Source organism: Papio anubis, chromosome 15 (genome assembly GCF_008728515.1).
Source record: "Papio anubis isolate 15944 chromosome 15, Panubis1.0, whole genome shotgun sequence".
NCBI classification, from domain to species: Eukaryota; Metazoa; Chordata; class Mammalia; order Primates; family Cercopithecidae; genus Papio; species Papio anubis.
The window spans coordinates 74,536,289-74,551,390 of NC_044990.1; the positions used below are offsets into that span (position 1 = coordinate 74,536,289).

General features: G+C 40.9%; 1 protein-coding gene across 8 annotated transcripts in view; it reads right to left on the reverse strand.

The window, feature by feature from the left end:
- Positions 1–12,776, reverse strand: part of UGGT2 (UDP-glucose glycoprotein glucosyltransferase 2) — a 274,442-nt gene extending 261,666 nt beyond the window's left edge. For all 8 annotated transcript variants that reach the window (XR_002518478.2, XR_002518477.2, XR_002518481.2 and 5 more), the window contains exon 1: positions 12,454–12,776. Coding sequence is in view for 2 of the 8 variants with exons in the window: in XM_017951367.3 (XP_017806856.1) it covers positions 12,454–12,611 (158 nt within the window). In the remaining 6 variants the exon portion in view is untranslated. The remainder of the gene's footprint in view (positions 1–12,453) is intronic.
- Between the last annotated feature and the right edge of the window lie 2,326 nt (positions 12,777–15,102).

The window sequence follows — 15,102 nt, forward strand, 5'->3', positions numbered from 1 at the left end:
CAAAACAAATTGACAAGAAAAAACAAACGACCCCATTAAAAAGTAGGCAAAGGACATGAATAGACACTTATCAAAATAAAACATTCATGTGCCAACAAACATGAAAAAAAGCTCCACATCACTGATCATTAGAGAAATGCAAATCAAAACCACAATAAGATACTATCTCACACCAGTCAGAATGGTGATTATTAAGAAGTCAAGAAACAACAGATGCTGGCAAGGTTGTGGAGGAAAAGAAATGCTTTACACTCAACCATTGTAAAAGACAGTGTTGTGATTCCTCAAAGATCTAGAAGCAGAAATACCATTTGACCCAGCAATCCCATTACTGGGTATATACCCAAAGGAATATAAATCATATTATAAATATACATGCACACATATGTTCACTGCAGTACTATTCACAATAGCAAAGACGTAGAATCAACCTGTATCCCCATCAATGATAGACTGAATAAAGAAAATGTGGTATATATACACTATGGAATACTATGCAGCCATAAAATGAACAAGATCATGTCCTTTGCAGGAACATGGATGGAGCTAGAAGTCATTATCCTCAGCAAACTAATGCAGAAACAGAAAACCAAACACCGCATGTTCTCACTTACAAGAGGGAGCTGAATGATGAGAACACATGGACACATAGTGGGTAACACCACACTGGGGCCTGTTGGAAAGGTGCAAGGGGACGGAGAGCATCAGGAAGAAAGCTAATGGATGCTGGGCTTCATACCCAGGTGATAGTTTGATGTGTGCAGCAAACCACCATGGCACACATTTACCTATGTAACAAACCTGCACATCCTGTACACATACCCTGGAACTTAAAAGTTGAAGGAAAAAAAAGTATTCACTTAAACTTATCCCTTCAATACACCACTGCTCTAAGCACTTTTGGAACTCTTCTGGAATCTCAGAGGCCATTTGCTGGTAACTCATTATTAATCACTGAGGAGGAAACATCCTTGAGACCATCTAAACCAGTTCTGCACCTGGTAAAAGGTAAGATATTACCTTTGAACAACGTTTTTGTTTGTTTAGGACAGCATCTCCCTTTGTCACACAGGCTGGAGTGCAGTGGTGCAAACATGGCTTACTTGAGCCTGGGAGGTCTCAAGCGATCCTCCCACTGCAGCCACTCAAGTAGCTGAGACTACAGGCACATGCCACCATGCCCACCCAGTTCATTCTTTTGGACAAAGTTTTTTTAAAGGTAACAAACTGGCATTTCCAATTGTTCACTTGCCTTATAAAATATATGGCCCGAAATAACTATATTTCTTCAAAAAATTCCATCCAAAGTTATTTCTATAAAAGGTGTTTTTATACGCACTAAAGAATTTGACAGCAATTATAAGTGGAATTTCAAAAATATTTTCAATAAGATCAACACAAGTAGAATAAATGCAGTTCAGATATACAAATTAAGGTATACATGTTGTAAAATGCTAGGCTCTTCAGCCTATAATCACCTCTAGCCAATGTTTTTTTTTAAGACGGAGTCTCGCTCTGTCGCCCAGGCTGGAGTGCAGGCACAATCTCGGCTCACTGCACCCTCCGCCTCCCTGATTCAAACAATTCTCCTGCCTCAGCCTCCTGAGTAGCTAGGATTACAGGCATGTGCCTCCACACCTGGCTAATTTTAGTATTTTTAGTAGAGACAGGGTTTCACCATGTTGGCCAGGCTGGTCTCAAATTCCTGACCTCATGATCCGCCCGCATCGGCCTCCAAAAGTGCTGGGATTACAGGTGTGAGCCACTGCGCTTGGCCGCAAATTTTATTATAAATTTCTTTATACAGGGGACATACCTCATTCACTTCCTATATAGGACTATACTCAAGTTATGCACTCAAATTTCCAGGATGAACTGAAAAATACCTGTGTGTGTGTGCACGCGCATGTGTATATACACACACATATATACACACACACATATATATACACACATACATATATACACATATATATACACATACATGTATCTATATACACAAACACATTTACAGATTTTGGTTGGGAAGCTCAATTTCTGGATTTAAAGCATTATTCTTAGAAATTTCCCTTACTTGCTCTCACATTATTTTCCTTAAGTTCCTATCTGCCCAGCTCCTTCAACCTATTCAATGCTCTTCAATTCTTCCACTTCCACACTTACTCTTCTCAACCTCTTTGATTTTCCTACAATTTTGATTTAAGAGAAACATAAACAAATTGAAGGACAGCAGAATAACGAACTGTACAAAATAAAATTTTGGAAGTGCAGTAGTTGAAGAAACTACAGGCTTTTGGCCTGCTACTCTCAGACAATGTGTCACACACAGAAACAGATTTGGTTCTGAAAGAGAGGATCAGTAGATAAAAGGTATAGAGACAAAGATTTTAGTGTATATAATAAAGGACCTCCTACAATTCTGATTTGTTTACAACAAAACAATAAGGCACATGAGATAACACTGAGCATCCTCTCCGGATTTTTCAAGGACAAACTAGTTTCCACAAGTAAGGTATATTGTAGAGGTAATTCTGACGGTGGCTTAAAGTATACCTTTTCCTACAAAAAGTATCTTTTGTTGAATTAGCATTATTGAGTGCCTAACTTTTGTGTACTGTACCTTGGCAAAATAAACATGAATAAAAACCAGTTTTGTCTCTGAGGCTCACATTTTAACAACAGAGATTAGCATATACGATACCTTACAATAAGGATTACTACAGAAATACTGGCCAAATGTTATGAGAGAATAACAGAAAGTTATTAATTTTGTCATGGGAAAGTATCAGGCAAGACAGAGTAATATGGTATGCCCACAAGTCATTATCAATGAGGAAGACTATAATAGAATGATATATTACTATCCTAGGGCTACTACACCATTACCCAAGGATCCTCTACACATATTTCCTGGATAACCCCATGTTTATACTGGGCTTCTGCTGTGATAGTTGAGTAGATTCATGAATCACAGGTCTAACCTATTCAGCAAGAGAAATTTATTCTCTCAATGTTCTGGAGGCCAAAAGTCTGAAGTCAAGGTTTGAGCAGAGTTAATGCAAAAGATTCTAAAAGCTGCCCTTTTTTTTGTTGGGGGCATCATTCAAGCCACCCTCTAGCCCCCAACAACCTCCAAAAACTCAACCAATTACAGCATCAATTCTAAGTCCAAAATCTCATGTAAGTATCATCAACTCCATTTACAAATTTTATCATCTAAATCATGTATGGGTGAGACTCTGGGTATGATCCATCTTGGGGCAAAATTCTCCCCTGTCCATCTGTGAAACTAGAAAACAAGTTATATTTCCAAAATGCAATGGTGAGACAGGCACCGGATGGACGCTCTAATTCTCAGAGGGAAAAAATAGAAGGAATAAAGGGGTCACTGGTTGCAGGCAAGTTCAAAATCCAGCAGGGCAAATTTCCATTATGTTCCAAAGCCTGAGAATAACTCTCTGTGGCCTGATGCTTCACCCTCTGTGCTGCCTGCCATGGTTCTGTCTGCAGAGTTATTCTTTCTTTCTTGAAAGGGCAGCACAATCTTTACGGCCAAGTAGCTCTATCAGTCAATTTCCTGCCTGTAGAATTTTGGAAGTCCAACAGCCTTCTTTCGTTTTGTCTTGTCTGTCTCTTTTGGCCCAAGATGGCAGTGTTTCTAATACATTCCCAAAAACTTTGTAAGACTATTGTATATCTCACCATGAGCCACATCATTACCCAAAGATCCTCCCCAGATCCTTCCTGGATATCCCCATCTTCTTTATACCAAGCTTCTGCTGAGATGGTTGAGGGGACCCATGAATCACATGCTTAACCCATTCAGCAAAAGGTCGTCCTGCCAGGTTCCTGTCTTTCCAGAGCACCCATTCCTAACGCTGAGTTTCCTAGTTGTAGCACACTTTACGATCTGGATAGGCTGAGAACCTCCTAAATCAAGTGTTGGTTCCTTTTTCCCTACCTGTTCCTTTTTAAATTTATCTCTTTCTCTCATTTTAATATAAGCAACAAGGAGAAACCAAGCAGCACTTCTAACGCTTTGCTTGGAAATCTTCTCAGTTCATATCCAAGTTCACCACTTTCAAGATATTTTCCACAAACTGTAGAAACCAAGTCAGCCAGTATTCTATCACTACATAACAAGGGTTACCTTTCTTCTAGATTCCAATATAGTGTCTCTCACACTTCTGAGTGCGGCCTTCTGAGCTGCAGCCACAACAGACTTCAATGTTCATATTTCTACTGGAATTCTCTTCAGGATGATGTAAGTATTCTCTCTAATGACAGAAGTTTTTTCAATTATGCCCTTTAATCTCTTCTAAGCCCTCAGCAGAATCACCCTTAATGTCCAGATTTCTGCAGTCTCCTCAAGGCAGTGTAGGCTTTTAATACCAAAACTTCTCAAAATTATTCTAGCCTCTGCCCAACTCCACAGCTACTTCTACATTTTGGAGTATTTGTTACAGCAGCACCCAACTTTTTGGTCCAAAATCTGTATTAGTTTCCTAGATCTGTTTAATAAATTATGAAAAATTTGGTGACTTAAAACAGAAACTTATTCCCTCACAATTCTGGAGGCCAGAAGTCCAAAATCAAGGTGTTGGCAAGGCTGTGCTCCCTCGGAAGGCTCTAAGGGAGAACTCTTCCATTCTGGTGGCTTCAGCTGTTCCTTGGCTTGAGGCTGCCTAACTCCAATCTCTAACTTCACATGGTCTTCTCCTTTTTGCCTGTGTCTTCTCTTCTTCTGTCTCTCAAAATGACATTGGATTTGGGGCCCATCTGGATAATCCAAGATGATCTCATCTCAAGATCCTTACTTACATTAACAAAGACATTCTTCCAAATGAGGTAACATTCACAGGTTCTGGGAGTTAGGATGTGGACATACCTTTTTGGGGGCCAGCATTCAACCTACTACAGATGCCCCTTGACTTAGATGGAGTTACCTCCCAATAAACCCATTCTAAGTTGTAAATACTATAAGTAAAAAATGCATTTAATACCCTGGTAAACCTATAGTTAAGTAAAAAAATCCTAAATTGAACCATGATAAGTTGGGGACCATTTGTACAAGTGATGAGGTTTGTAAATCAGACTGGGGCCAGACTGTGAAGGACCTTAAGGAGCATCACACAGCAGTTCCAACTCTAAGACTCTTGAGGCAAATGTAAAGCCAGACACTGTTAACAAGCAGTCTAAGGCTGCAGGAAGTTAGACTGACTTGGAGCTAAGTGTGAGACCAGATCTACGCAAACAAACACTAGAGAAAGGATAAAGGAAGGGGATCAAAACTAAGCTAGAATCAGGTATTCAATAAAAACCGTTTTAGCCTCCCACTCAAATGGACAGAGCAGCGTGCGGAGTCTTGCATTCTGAACTTTTGCTCTAGAACTACTGCAGGAATAAATCAGAAAAGCCAAGAGAACCCACAGACCCTCTGAAGGAAGTGGATTGCTCCTGTGGGACCTGGGAGATACTCCAAATACTCTGAGTACCCAAACTCTGAGAGTGGGAAAGGGGGACTGTCTGCCCCCAAACACACACCCTCACTGGGGAACCCGAAGGTGTATATCACTGGAGAAGATTCTGATCTTACCTGGAGCTGAGTCAATTTAGAGAGCCAAGCAAAATACAGGAGTAGAAGAAGCAGTGGGAAAAGCCCGGTGGACGCTCTGGGTCCCCTAGGAAGCTATTTCTGCCTTGCCTCACAGGGCTCCTTGGGTAGGGCTGCCAGAGGCACTGGGAAGACGCTACAGGGAGAAGGAAACCTCCAGCTGAACCTTGTAACAATTCCAACTGAACAAGAAATCTCCTGGCCAGAACTTGGGGGAGGGCATGAATCTGGTGTGCCAACTCCATAGGTAGGGAAGCATGACAGTCCTATTTGCATTTGCAGCTGGGAGGCTGGTAGCCTGGGGCAAGTTCTCAGCCCCACCACCTGGAAACAGACTCAGTGCTGTTGGGTGGGGCACAGAGTGAGACTGGCCTTTTGGGTTACACGGGAGCTGGGTGAGGCCTGTGACTGTAGGCTTTCCCCCACTTCCCTGACAACCTGCATGACAAAGCAGAGGCAGCCATAATCCTCCTAGGAATATAACTCCATTGACCTGGGAATCGCACCACCATCCCCCACAGCAGTTGCAACAAGACCGACCCAAGGAGAGTCTGTGCCCAGACATGCCCTAGCCATGACCCCATCTGATAGTCCTTCCCTACTCACCATGGTAGCTGAAGACAAAGGGCATATACTCTTGGGAGTTCTAGGGCCTGCCCACTGCCTGATCCTCCCCATACTACCACAGCTGATGCTCTCTTGAAAGGGCCACCTCCCTGCAGAAGGCCAATCAGCACAAAAACAGCGCATTAAACAACAAAAAGTGAGGCCCCTCAGAGAGTTCATTTCACCCCCCTGCCACCTTCAGCAAAGCAGGTGCTGGTATCCACAGCTAAGAGACCCACAGAGAGTTCACAGGACTCCGTGGAGACAATTCCCAGTACCAGCCCAGAGCCTGTTAGACCTACTGGGTAGATAGATCCAGAAGACAGATAACAATCTCTACAGCTTGGCTCTCAAGAAGCCACATCTGTAGGAAAAGAAGGAGAGTACTACATCAAAGAAACACCCCATGGGACAAAAGAATCTGAACAACAGCCTTGAGCCCTAGACCTTCCCTCTGACAGAGACTACCCAAATGAGAAGGAACCAGAAAATAACTCTAGTACTATGACAAAACAAAGTTCTTTAACACCCACCAAAAAATCTCACTCACTAGCAATAGATCCAAACCAAGGTGAAATGCCTAATTTACCTGAAAAGAATTCAGATGGACAGTTATTAAGCTAATCAAGGAGGCACCAGAGAAAGGCAAAGCCCAATTTAAGGAAATCAAAAAAATGACACAAGAAATGAGGGGAGAAATTTTCAGTGAAATAGATAGCATAAATAAAAACAATCAAAACTTCAGGAAACAATGGACACACTTATAGATATGTAAAATGCTCTAGAGAGTTTCAGCAATAGAATTGAACAAGCAGGAGAAAGAACTTCAGAGCTCAAGGACAAGATTTTTGAATTAACCCAATGCAACAAAGAAAAAAGAATAAGAAAATATGAACAAAGCCTCCAAGAAGTCTGGGATTATGTTAAATGACCAAACCTAAGAATAATCAGTGTTCCCGAGGAAGAGAAATCTAAAAGCTTGGAAAACATATTTGGGGGAATAATTGAGGAAAACTTCCCCACCCTTTCTAGAGACCTAGACATCCAAATACGAGAAGTTCAAAGAACACCTGGGAAAATCAACACAAAAAGATCATCGCCTAGGCACACAGACATCAGGTTATCCAAAGTTAAGATGAAGGAAAGAATCTTAAGAGCTGTGAGGCAAAAATACCAGGTAACCTACAAAGGAAAACCTATCAGATTAACAGCAGATTTCTCAGCAGAAACCTACAAACTAGAAGGGATTGGGTCCCTACCTGCTGCCTCTTAAAACAATTATCAGTCAAGGATTCTGTATCCAGCAAAACTAATCTTTATAAATGAAGGAAAAATAGTCTTTTCCAGACCAAAAAAAAATGCTGAATTTGCCACTACCAATCCAGCACCGCAAGAACTGCTAAAAGGAGCTCTAAATCTTGAAACAAATTATGGAAATAAATCAAAACAGAACCTCTTAAAACATAAATCTCACAGGACCTATAAAACAAAAATACAATTAAAAAAATAAGGTATACAGGCAACAAATAGCACAATGAATAGAATGGTATCTCACATCTCAATACTAACATTGAATGTAAAGGGCCTAGATGCTCCACTTAAAAGGTACAGAATTGCAAAATGGATAAGAATTCACCAACCAACCATCTGCTGTCTTCAAGAGACTCACCTATCATCTAAGGACTCACATAAACTTAAGGTAAAGGGGTGGAAAAAGATATTCCATGCAAATGGACACCAAAAGCGAGCAAGAGTAGCTATTCTTATGAGATAAACGTTAAAGCAACAGCAGTTAAAAAAGACAAAGAGGGACATTATATAATGATAAAAGGCCTTGTCCAACAGGAAAATATTACAATCCTAAATATACATGCAACTAACAGTGGAGCTCCCAAATTTATAAAACAATTACTACTAGACTCAAGAAATGAGATACACAGTAACAAAATAATAGTGGGTGACTTCAATACTCCACTGATAGCACTAGACAGGTCATCAAGAGAGAAAGTCAACAAAGAAACAATGGATTGAAAGTATACCCTGGAAAAAAATGGACTAAACAGATATTTACAGAAGATTCTACCCAATCACCACAGAATATATATTCTATTCATTATCAGTGCATGAAACTTTTTCCAAGATAGACCATCGATAGGCCACAAATCAAGCCTCAATAAATTTAAGAAAATTGACATTATATCAAACACTCTCTCAGACCTCAGACCACAGTGGAATAAAACTGAAAATCAACCCCAAAAGGAACCTTCAAAACCATGCAAATACATGGAAATTAAATAACATTCTCCTGAATAAGTCAACAATGAAATCCAGATGGAAATTAAAAATCTGTTCAAACTGAACAAAACAGTGACACAACCTATCAAAACCTCTGGGATACAGCAAAGGCTGTGCTAAGGGGAAAGTTCATAGCCCTAAATGCCTACATCAGAAAATCTGAAGGTACACAGACAGACAATCTAAGGTTACACCTCAAGGAAGTAAAGAAACAAGAACAAACCAAACCCAATCCCAGCAGAAGAAGGGAAATAACAAAGATTAGAGCAGAACTAAAGGAAATTGGAACAAAAAAAAAATACAAAAGATAAATGAAACAAAAAGTTAGTTCTTTGAAAAGATAAATAACATTAATAGACCATTAGCAAGATTAACCAAGAAAGAAAAAGAGAAAATTCAAATAAGCGCAATTAGAAATGAAATGGGAGATATTACAACGGACACCACAGAAATACAAAAGATGATTCAAGGCCACTATGAACACCTTTATGTGCATAAACTAGAAAACCTAAAGGAGATGGATAAATTCCTGGAAAGATACAACCCTCCTAGCTTAAATCAGGAAGAATTAGATACCCTTAACGGACCAATAACAAGCAATGAGATTAAAACTGTAATAAAAAATTATCAACATAAAAACGTCCAGGACTAGACGTATTCACGGCCAAATTCTACCAGACATTCAAAGAATTGGTATGAATCATATTGACACTATTCCACAAGACAAAGAGGGAATCCTCCCTAAATTATTCTATGAAGCCAGTATCACCCTAATACCAAAACCAGGAAAAAAAATAACCAAAAAAGGAAACTACTGACCAATACCCCTGATGAACATAGATGCAAAAATCCTTAACAATATACTAGCTAACCGAATCCAACAACATATCAAGAAGATAATCCACCAATATCAAGTGGGTTTCATAACAGGGATGCAGGGATGGTTTAATATACACAAGTCAATAAATGTGATACACCACATTTAAAAACAAAAATTACATGATCATCTCAACAGACTCAGAAAAAGCATTTAACAAAATCCAGCACCCCTTTATGATTAAAACTCTCAACAAAATCAGCATACAAGGGACATACCTCATTGTAATAAAAGCCATCTATAACAAACCCACAGCCAACATAACACTGAATGGGGAAAAGTTTAAAGCATGCCCTCTGAGAACTGGAACAAGACAAGGATGCCCACTCTCACCACTTCTCTTCAACATAGTACTGGGAATCCTAGTCAGAACAATCAGACAAGAGAAAGAAATAAAGGGCATCCAAATCAACAAAGAGGAAATCAAATTGTCACTGTTAACTGACAATATAATTATATACCTAGAAAACCCTAAAGACTCCTCCAAAAAGCTCCTCGAGCTGATAAAATAATTCAGCAAAGTTTCCAGACACAAAATTAATGTACACAAGTCAGTACTCTCTTATATACCAACAGCGACCAAGCTGAGAATCTAATCAAGAACTCAACCCCTTTTACAATAGCTCCAACAAAAATAAAATACTTAGGAATATACCTAAAAAAGGAGGTGAAAGACCTCTACAAGGAAAAAAACTACAAAACACTGCTGAAAGAAATCATACACAACACAAACAAATGGAACCATATCCCATGCTCATGGATGGGTAGAATCAATACTGTGAAAATGACTATACTGCCAAAAGCAATCTACAAATTCAATGCAATTCCCATCAAAACACTACCATCATTCTTCACAAAACTAGAAAAAAAATCCTAAAATTCATATGGAACCAAAAAAGAGCCCACATAGCCAAAGCAAGATTAAGCAAAAAGAACAAATCTGGAGGCATCACATTCCCTGATTTCAAACTATACTATAAAGCCATAGTCTCCAAAACAGCATGGTACTGGTGTAAAAACAGGCACATAAACCAATGGAATGTAATAGAGAATCCAGAAACAAACCCAAATACTTACAGCCAACTGATCTTCGACAAAGCAAACAAAAGCAAAGTGGGGGAAGGACACTCTATTCAAAAAAATGTGCTGGGATACTTGGCAAGCCACATGTAGGAGAATGAAACTGGATTCTTATCTCTCACATTATACAAAAACCAACTCTCAACGGATCAAGGACTTAAATCTAAGACCTGAAACTATAAAAATTATAAAAGATAACATCAGAAAAATCCTTCTAGCATTGGCTTGGGCAAGGATTTCATGACCAAGAACCCCAAAGCAAATGCAATAAAAACAAAGATAAATAGCAGGGACTTAATTCAACTAAAGAGCTTTTGCACGACAAAAGGAACAGTCAGCAGAGTAACCAGACAACCCACAAAATGGGAGAAAATCTTCACAATCTATACATCTGACAAAGGATTAATATCCAGAATCTATAAGGAACTCAAATCAGCAGGAAAAAAACAGTCCCATTAAAACGTGGGCTAAGGACATGAATAGACAATTCTCAAAAGATATATAAATGGCTAACAAACATGAAAAAATGCTCAACATACTAATGATCAGGGAAACACAAATCAAAACCACAATGCGATACCACCTTACTCCTGCAAGAATAGCCATAATAAAAAAATTAAAAAAAAATAATAGATGTTGGCATGGATGCAGCAAACAGCGGACACTTCTACACTGCTAGTGGGAATGTAAACTAGTATAACCACTGTGGAAAACAGTGTGGGGAGGTCCTTAAAGTACCAAGAATAGATCTACCATTTGATCCAGCAATCCCACTACTAGGTATCTACCCACAGGAAAAGAAGTCATATGAAAAAGATAGTTGAACATGCATGTTCATACCAGTACAATTCACAAGTGCAAAAATGTTGAACCAATCCAAATACCCATCAATCAACAAGTGGATAAAGAAACTGCAGCATACATACGATGGAATACTACTCTGTCATAAAAAGGAATGAAATAATGGCATTCACAGCAACCTGGATGAGATTAGAGAATATTATTCTAAGTGAAGTAAGTAAGGAACGGAAAACCAAATATCTCATGTTCTCACTGATATGTGGGAACTAAGCTATGAGGATGCAAAGGCATAAGAATTACACAATGGACTTCGGGGACTCAGGGGGAAAGGTTGGGAAGAGAGGGAGGGATAAAAGACTACAAATTGGGTGCAGTGTATATACTGCTGGGGTGATGGGTGCACCAAAATCTCACAAATCACCACTGAAGAACTTACGTAACCAAACACCACCTGTTCCCCAATAACCTACAGAAATGAAAAAAAGTTTTTAACTATTTTACCATCAAATACATGCAACTTATGTGGAGTGGAGTCTCTTTTTAGGGCCACATGCTGTTGCTGTGGTGCATCCATTAAGTCATTGGTGTAAAACTTCATTTTGGCTAAGAGAAAGAACTTTCTAATTTTACTCAACTATTGGAATACTAAGAGGCAAAATGCAATAGCTACAAGTTTTGTCCTGCAGAGTAAGTGATGGGTAATGAACTAATTAATGAACTAATTCCGTTGGAAGGGATTCGGGAAAAATATTACCTTGCAGGAAGCTGCCCTCCCCATAGCAAGCCTAGGAGCTGATGGTATGATGTCATCATGACGAAACTAGGTACTTCAAGCACTGTCTGCTGAACAGAACTGCCTACCCCAGTGGAAGCGCTTGCGTTAAGTGCCACGCGTAAATGCTAATACATCCCAACAAATTAAAGCAGAGCAAAGAAGCTTTAAAAACTGTAGGTAAAGTAAGACCTGAGGGGGAAAGGAACTGCAAGTTAGTGCTGCACTGGAACCGAGAAGCCGCCCCCGGTCGGGAGGGAAGGAGGTGGTGATGCTCAGGGCCAGAGCGGGGGCGTCTGGAGAAGCCGGGTGGAAGCGAGGAGACACCCACTGCGAGCACGAAGAGAGCGCGGCTGAGGGTGGCAGCGCGCCCACAGCCGTCCGGACCAGGGCCCGGCCCGTACCCACCTTGCCTCCAGCAGCAGCGGGGTCTCCGGCCACTTCGCGGCCAAGTGGGCCGTCACCGACTTGGACGCGGCGACCGTCCCGGCACCGAGCTGCGAAAGCCACAGCGCGGTAGAGCCCAGGAGCAGCTGCACCACGTTCATGGCCTTCGCTGGCGCCATGGCACGGAGACAAAAGCGCGAGTCCCTCGGACCCGGCACCCACAGTCTGTGGCCGCCACGCTTCGGCCGGCTCTTCCCGGCGCGCGACTGCCCACTTCCGGTGGGGGGAGCTGGAGTCCGTTACTGGGTGCCGGGTCCGGGCCGGCGCATGCGTGTCCCGCTCCGGCGCGGTTTAGTGGGTGCGGCCTGGTGAGCCCACGCCAACCGGACACTGGGCCACGTACGAGCCGCCGGGGCGGCGCCGGGTTGCTGAGCGGCGTCACAGATGCTCCCGCGGGTCCGCTCCCGGGACCCTGGGTTCTCGGACAGAGGCCTTGGGACACTGGGCGGGAAGCGGGCTCTCCAGACCGAACTAGGGCTGGCTAGAGTTGCCGAAATCTGGAAGCAAAGTCAGGACCACTTGGATATTGTCCACCTTTTACATAGGAGGAAAATAAGGCCTGTAAAAGTTGAAGTCCCCACCTCACGCAGTTCTCAAGTGTTACTACAGATTGGAATCACCTGGGAGAGCTTTTAGACCGCCGCCGCCAAGGCCACGCCCCATTCCTGAGAATCTCGGGACGGGGGTGAGATGCGGCATCAATAGTGTTATTTAAAATCCGCAGGTGATTCCAGTGTCCAATCATGTTAGGAAACCCGTGACTTACGGGTGGCTCTCAAACCGAATCACTTGCTTGTTAAAACACTGCAGAGTGGCGGGCCTCCCCACAGTGTTTCGGATTCAGTGGATCCCTTGTGGGGGCCGAGAACTTGCATTTTTCTGCCAAGTTCCCAGTTAATACTAGTAGCTAGAAATCACATTTGGAGCCTTTTCCATTCGAAGGTGTGGTCCAGGGTAGGCACAGGCTGTGAACTCAATGGAAATGCAGAAGCTCAGGCCCTGCCCCAGACCTAATGAATCAAGATCTCCAATTTAACGGAAACCACAGGTGATTCCTATGCACATGAAAGATAGAGAAGAGTGATTTAGAGGATTAATGTAAACGTGCACAGAAAAGTGCTGATAAGCCTGAGCATAGTGGTTCACACCTGTAGTCCCAGCATTTTGGAAGGTCGAGGCGGGAAGATCGCTTAAGCCAAGGAGGTCCAGGCTGCAGAGAGCGGTGATTGCGCCACTGCCCTCCAACCTGGGCGATAGAGGGAAACCCTATCTCAAAAAAAATTTTTAAAAATTAAAAAAATAAAAAGCCCAATAAGTGATAGTTGTTTTGACAGAGTTAAATATATGGTAAAATAGTTTATGGGACGCACGGATTCATCGCTTTTTTTCTCTCCTGTTACTCCTTTGCCCTGTAGGGAAACTGGACCTCTTGAAGTTGCAGAAACATAGTCATTCCCTTTTTTCGTTTCATTTGCTTAGTCAGTACCCTTCCTTAGAAGACCCTATTCCACTAAGCAATTCTACGAATTTTCAGAATAATTTCTCACTTCCAAAGTTTAGCCTTCATTTCCTGATTTATCCTACTTGGTATGATCTATCCTTCCTTTACATTTCCTCTTTATTGTAACTGCCTTGTAGCACTTAAGTTCTCACTTTAATACTTGAGTACGGTACTTAATTTATTTCTCCTGTGAGAGAGGGTATATTTCCCCCAGAACTCATGCCTTGTTCATCTTTGGCATCCCTTGCAGTACCTAGCACAATACTTCACATGTTATTGGGGACTCCATGAAGATTGAAGAATCCTTGCTTTATGGAAAGAAAGTAGAAAGCTAAGGCAAATGCGCTTCATTTCTATCCGTAGTGTATACGAGAAAAATACATTACGAATCTTTCACAATTATTTGCTTTAATTAACTCCCCATTTCCACTCATATTTAGATCGAAATTTTTTTTGAGATTGTGGGATTAAGGAAATAAAATATTGGCAGTGAATGTCTTAAATGTCAGCATATCCAATGGGCTGCAAATCTTTAAGAAACAATTGGTCATATAAAAGGCACATTAAATAGACTATTAAAGGACAGTAATAAAATGTATATTAGTAAAAATTTCAGTATATGTGAATTCAGAATAGTGAGAATGCTCATTTCTCTTTTAAAGAGAATAATATTAATCCAGGCCATTTATGTATATATTTGTTATACATTTTATCTTACATGGTGTTCTCCTAGAAATTTTAATTTGGAACATTCCTCAGAATGATGATCCTCAAGCTTGTTTCCCCATCTACAGAGCAAAAGGATAAGACAATGTGATATTTAAGGTTCCTTCTACATGTGATTCCTATGTGCAGATTAAAAAAAAACTAAAATGCAAAAATTGAGTAAATTAGCAAAGTCCACTCAAGTCAGTGAAGTAGCAAAGTATTTTAAAATCCACTATCAATAACCCTTTGGCACAGATTGGCTTTGAACTAGGGACATAACTGTACCCAAGTCTTTTTAGCAAAATACAATACAAAAGTTATTCACTTCATGATAAAAGGAATGAAAATTGATGAAGGTAGCAGTTTCCATCATATGTGGAAGAAGTGATTAATGAGTGCTT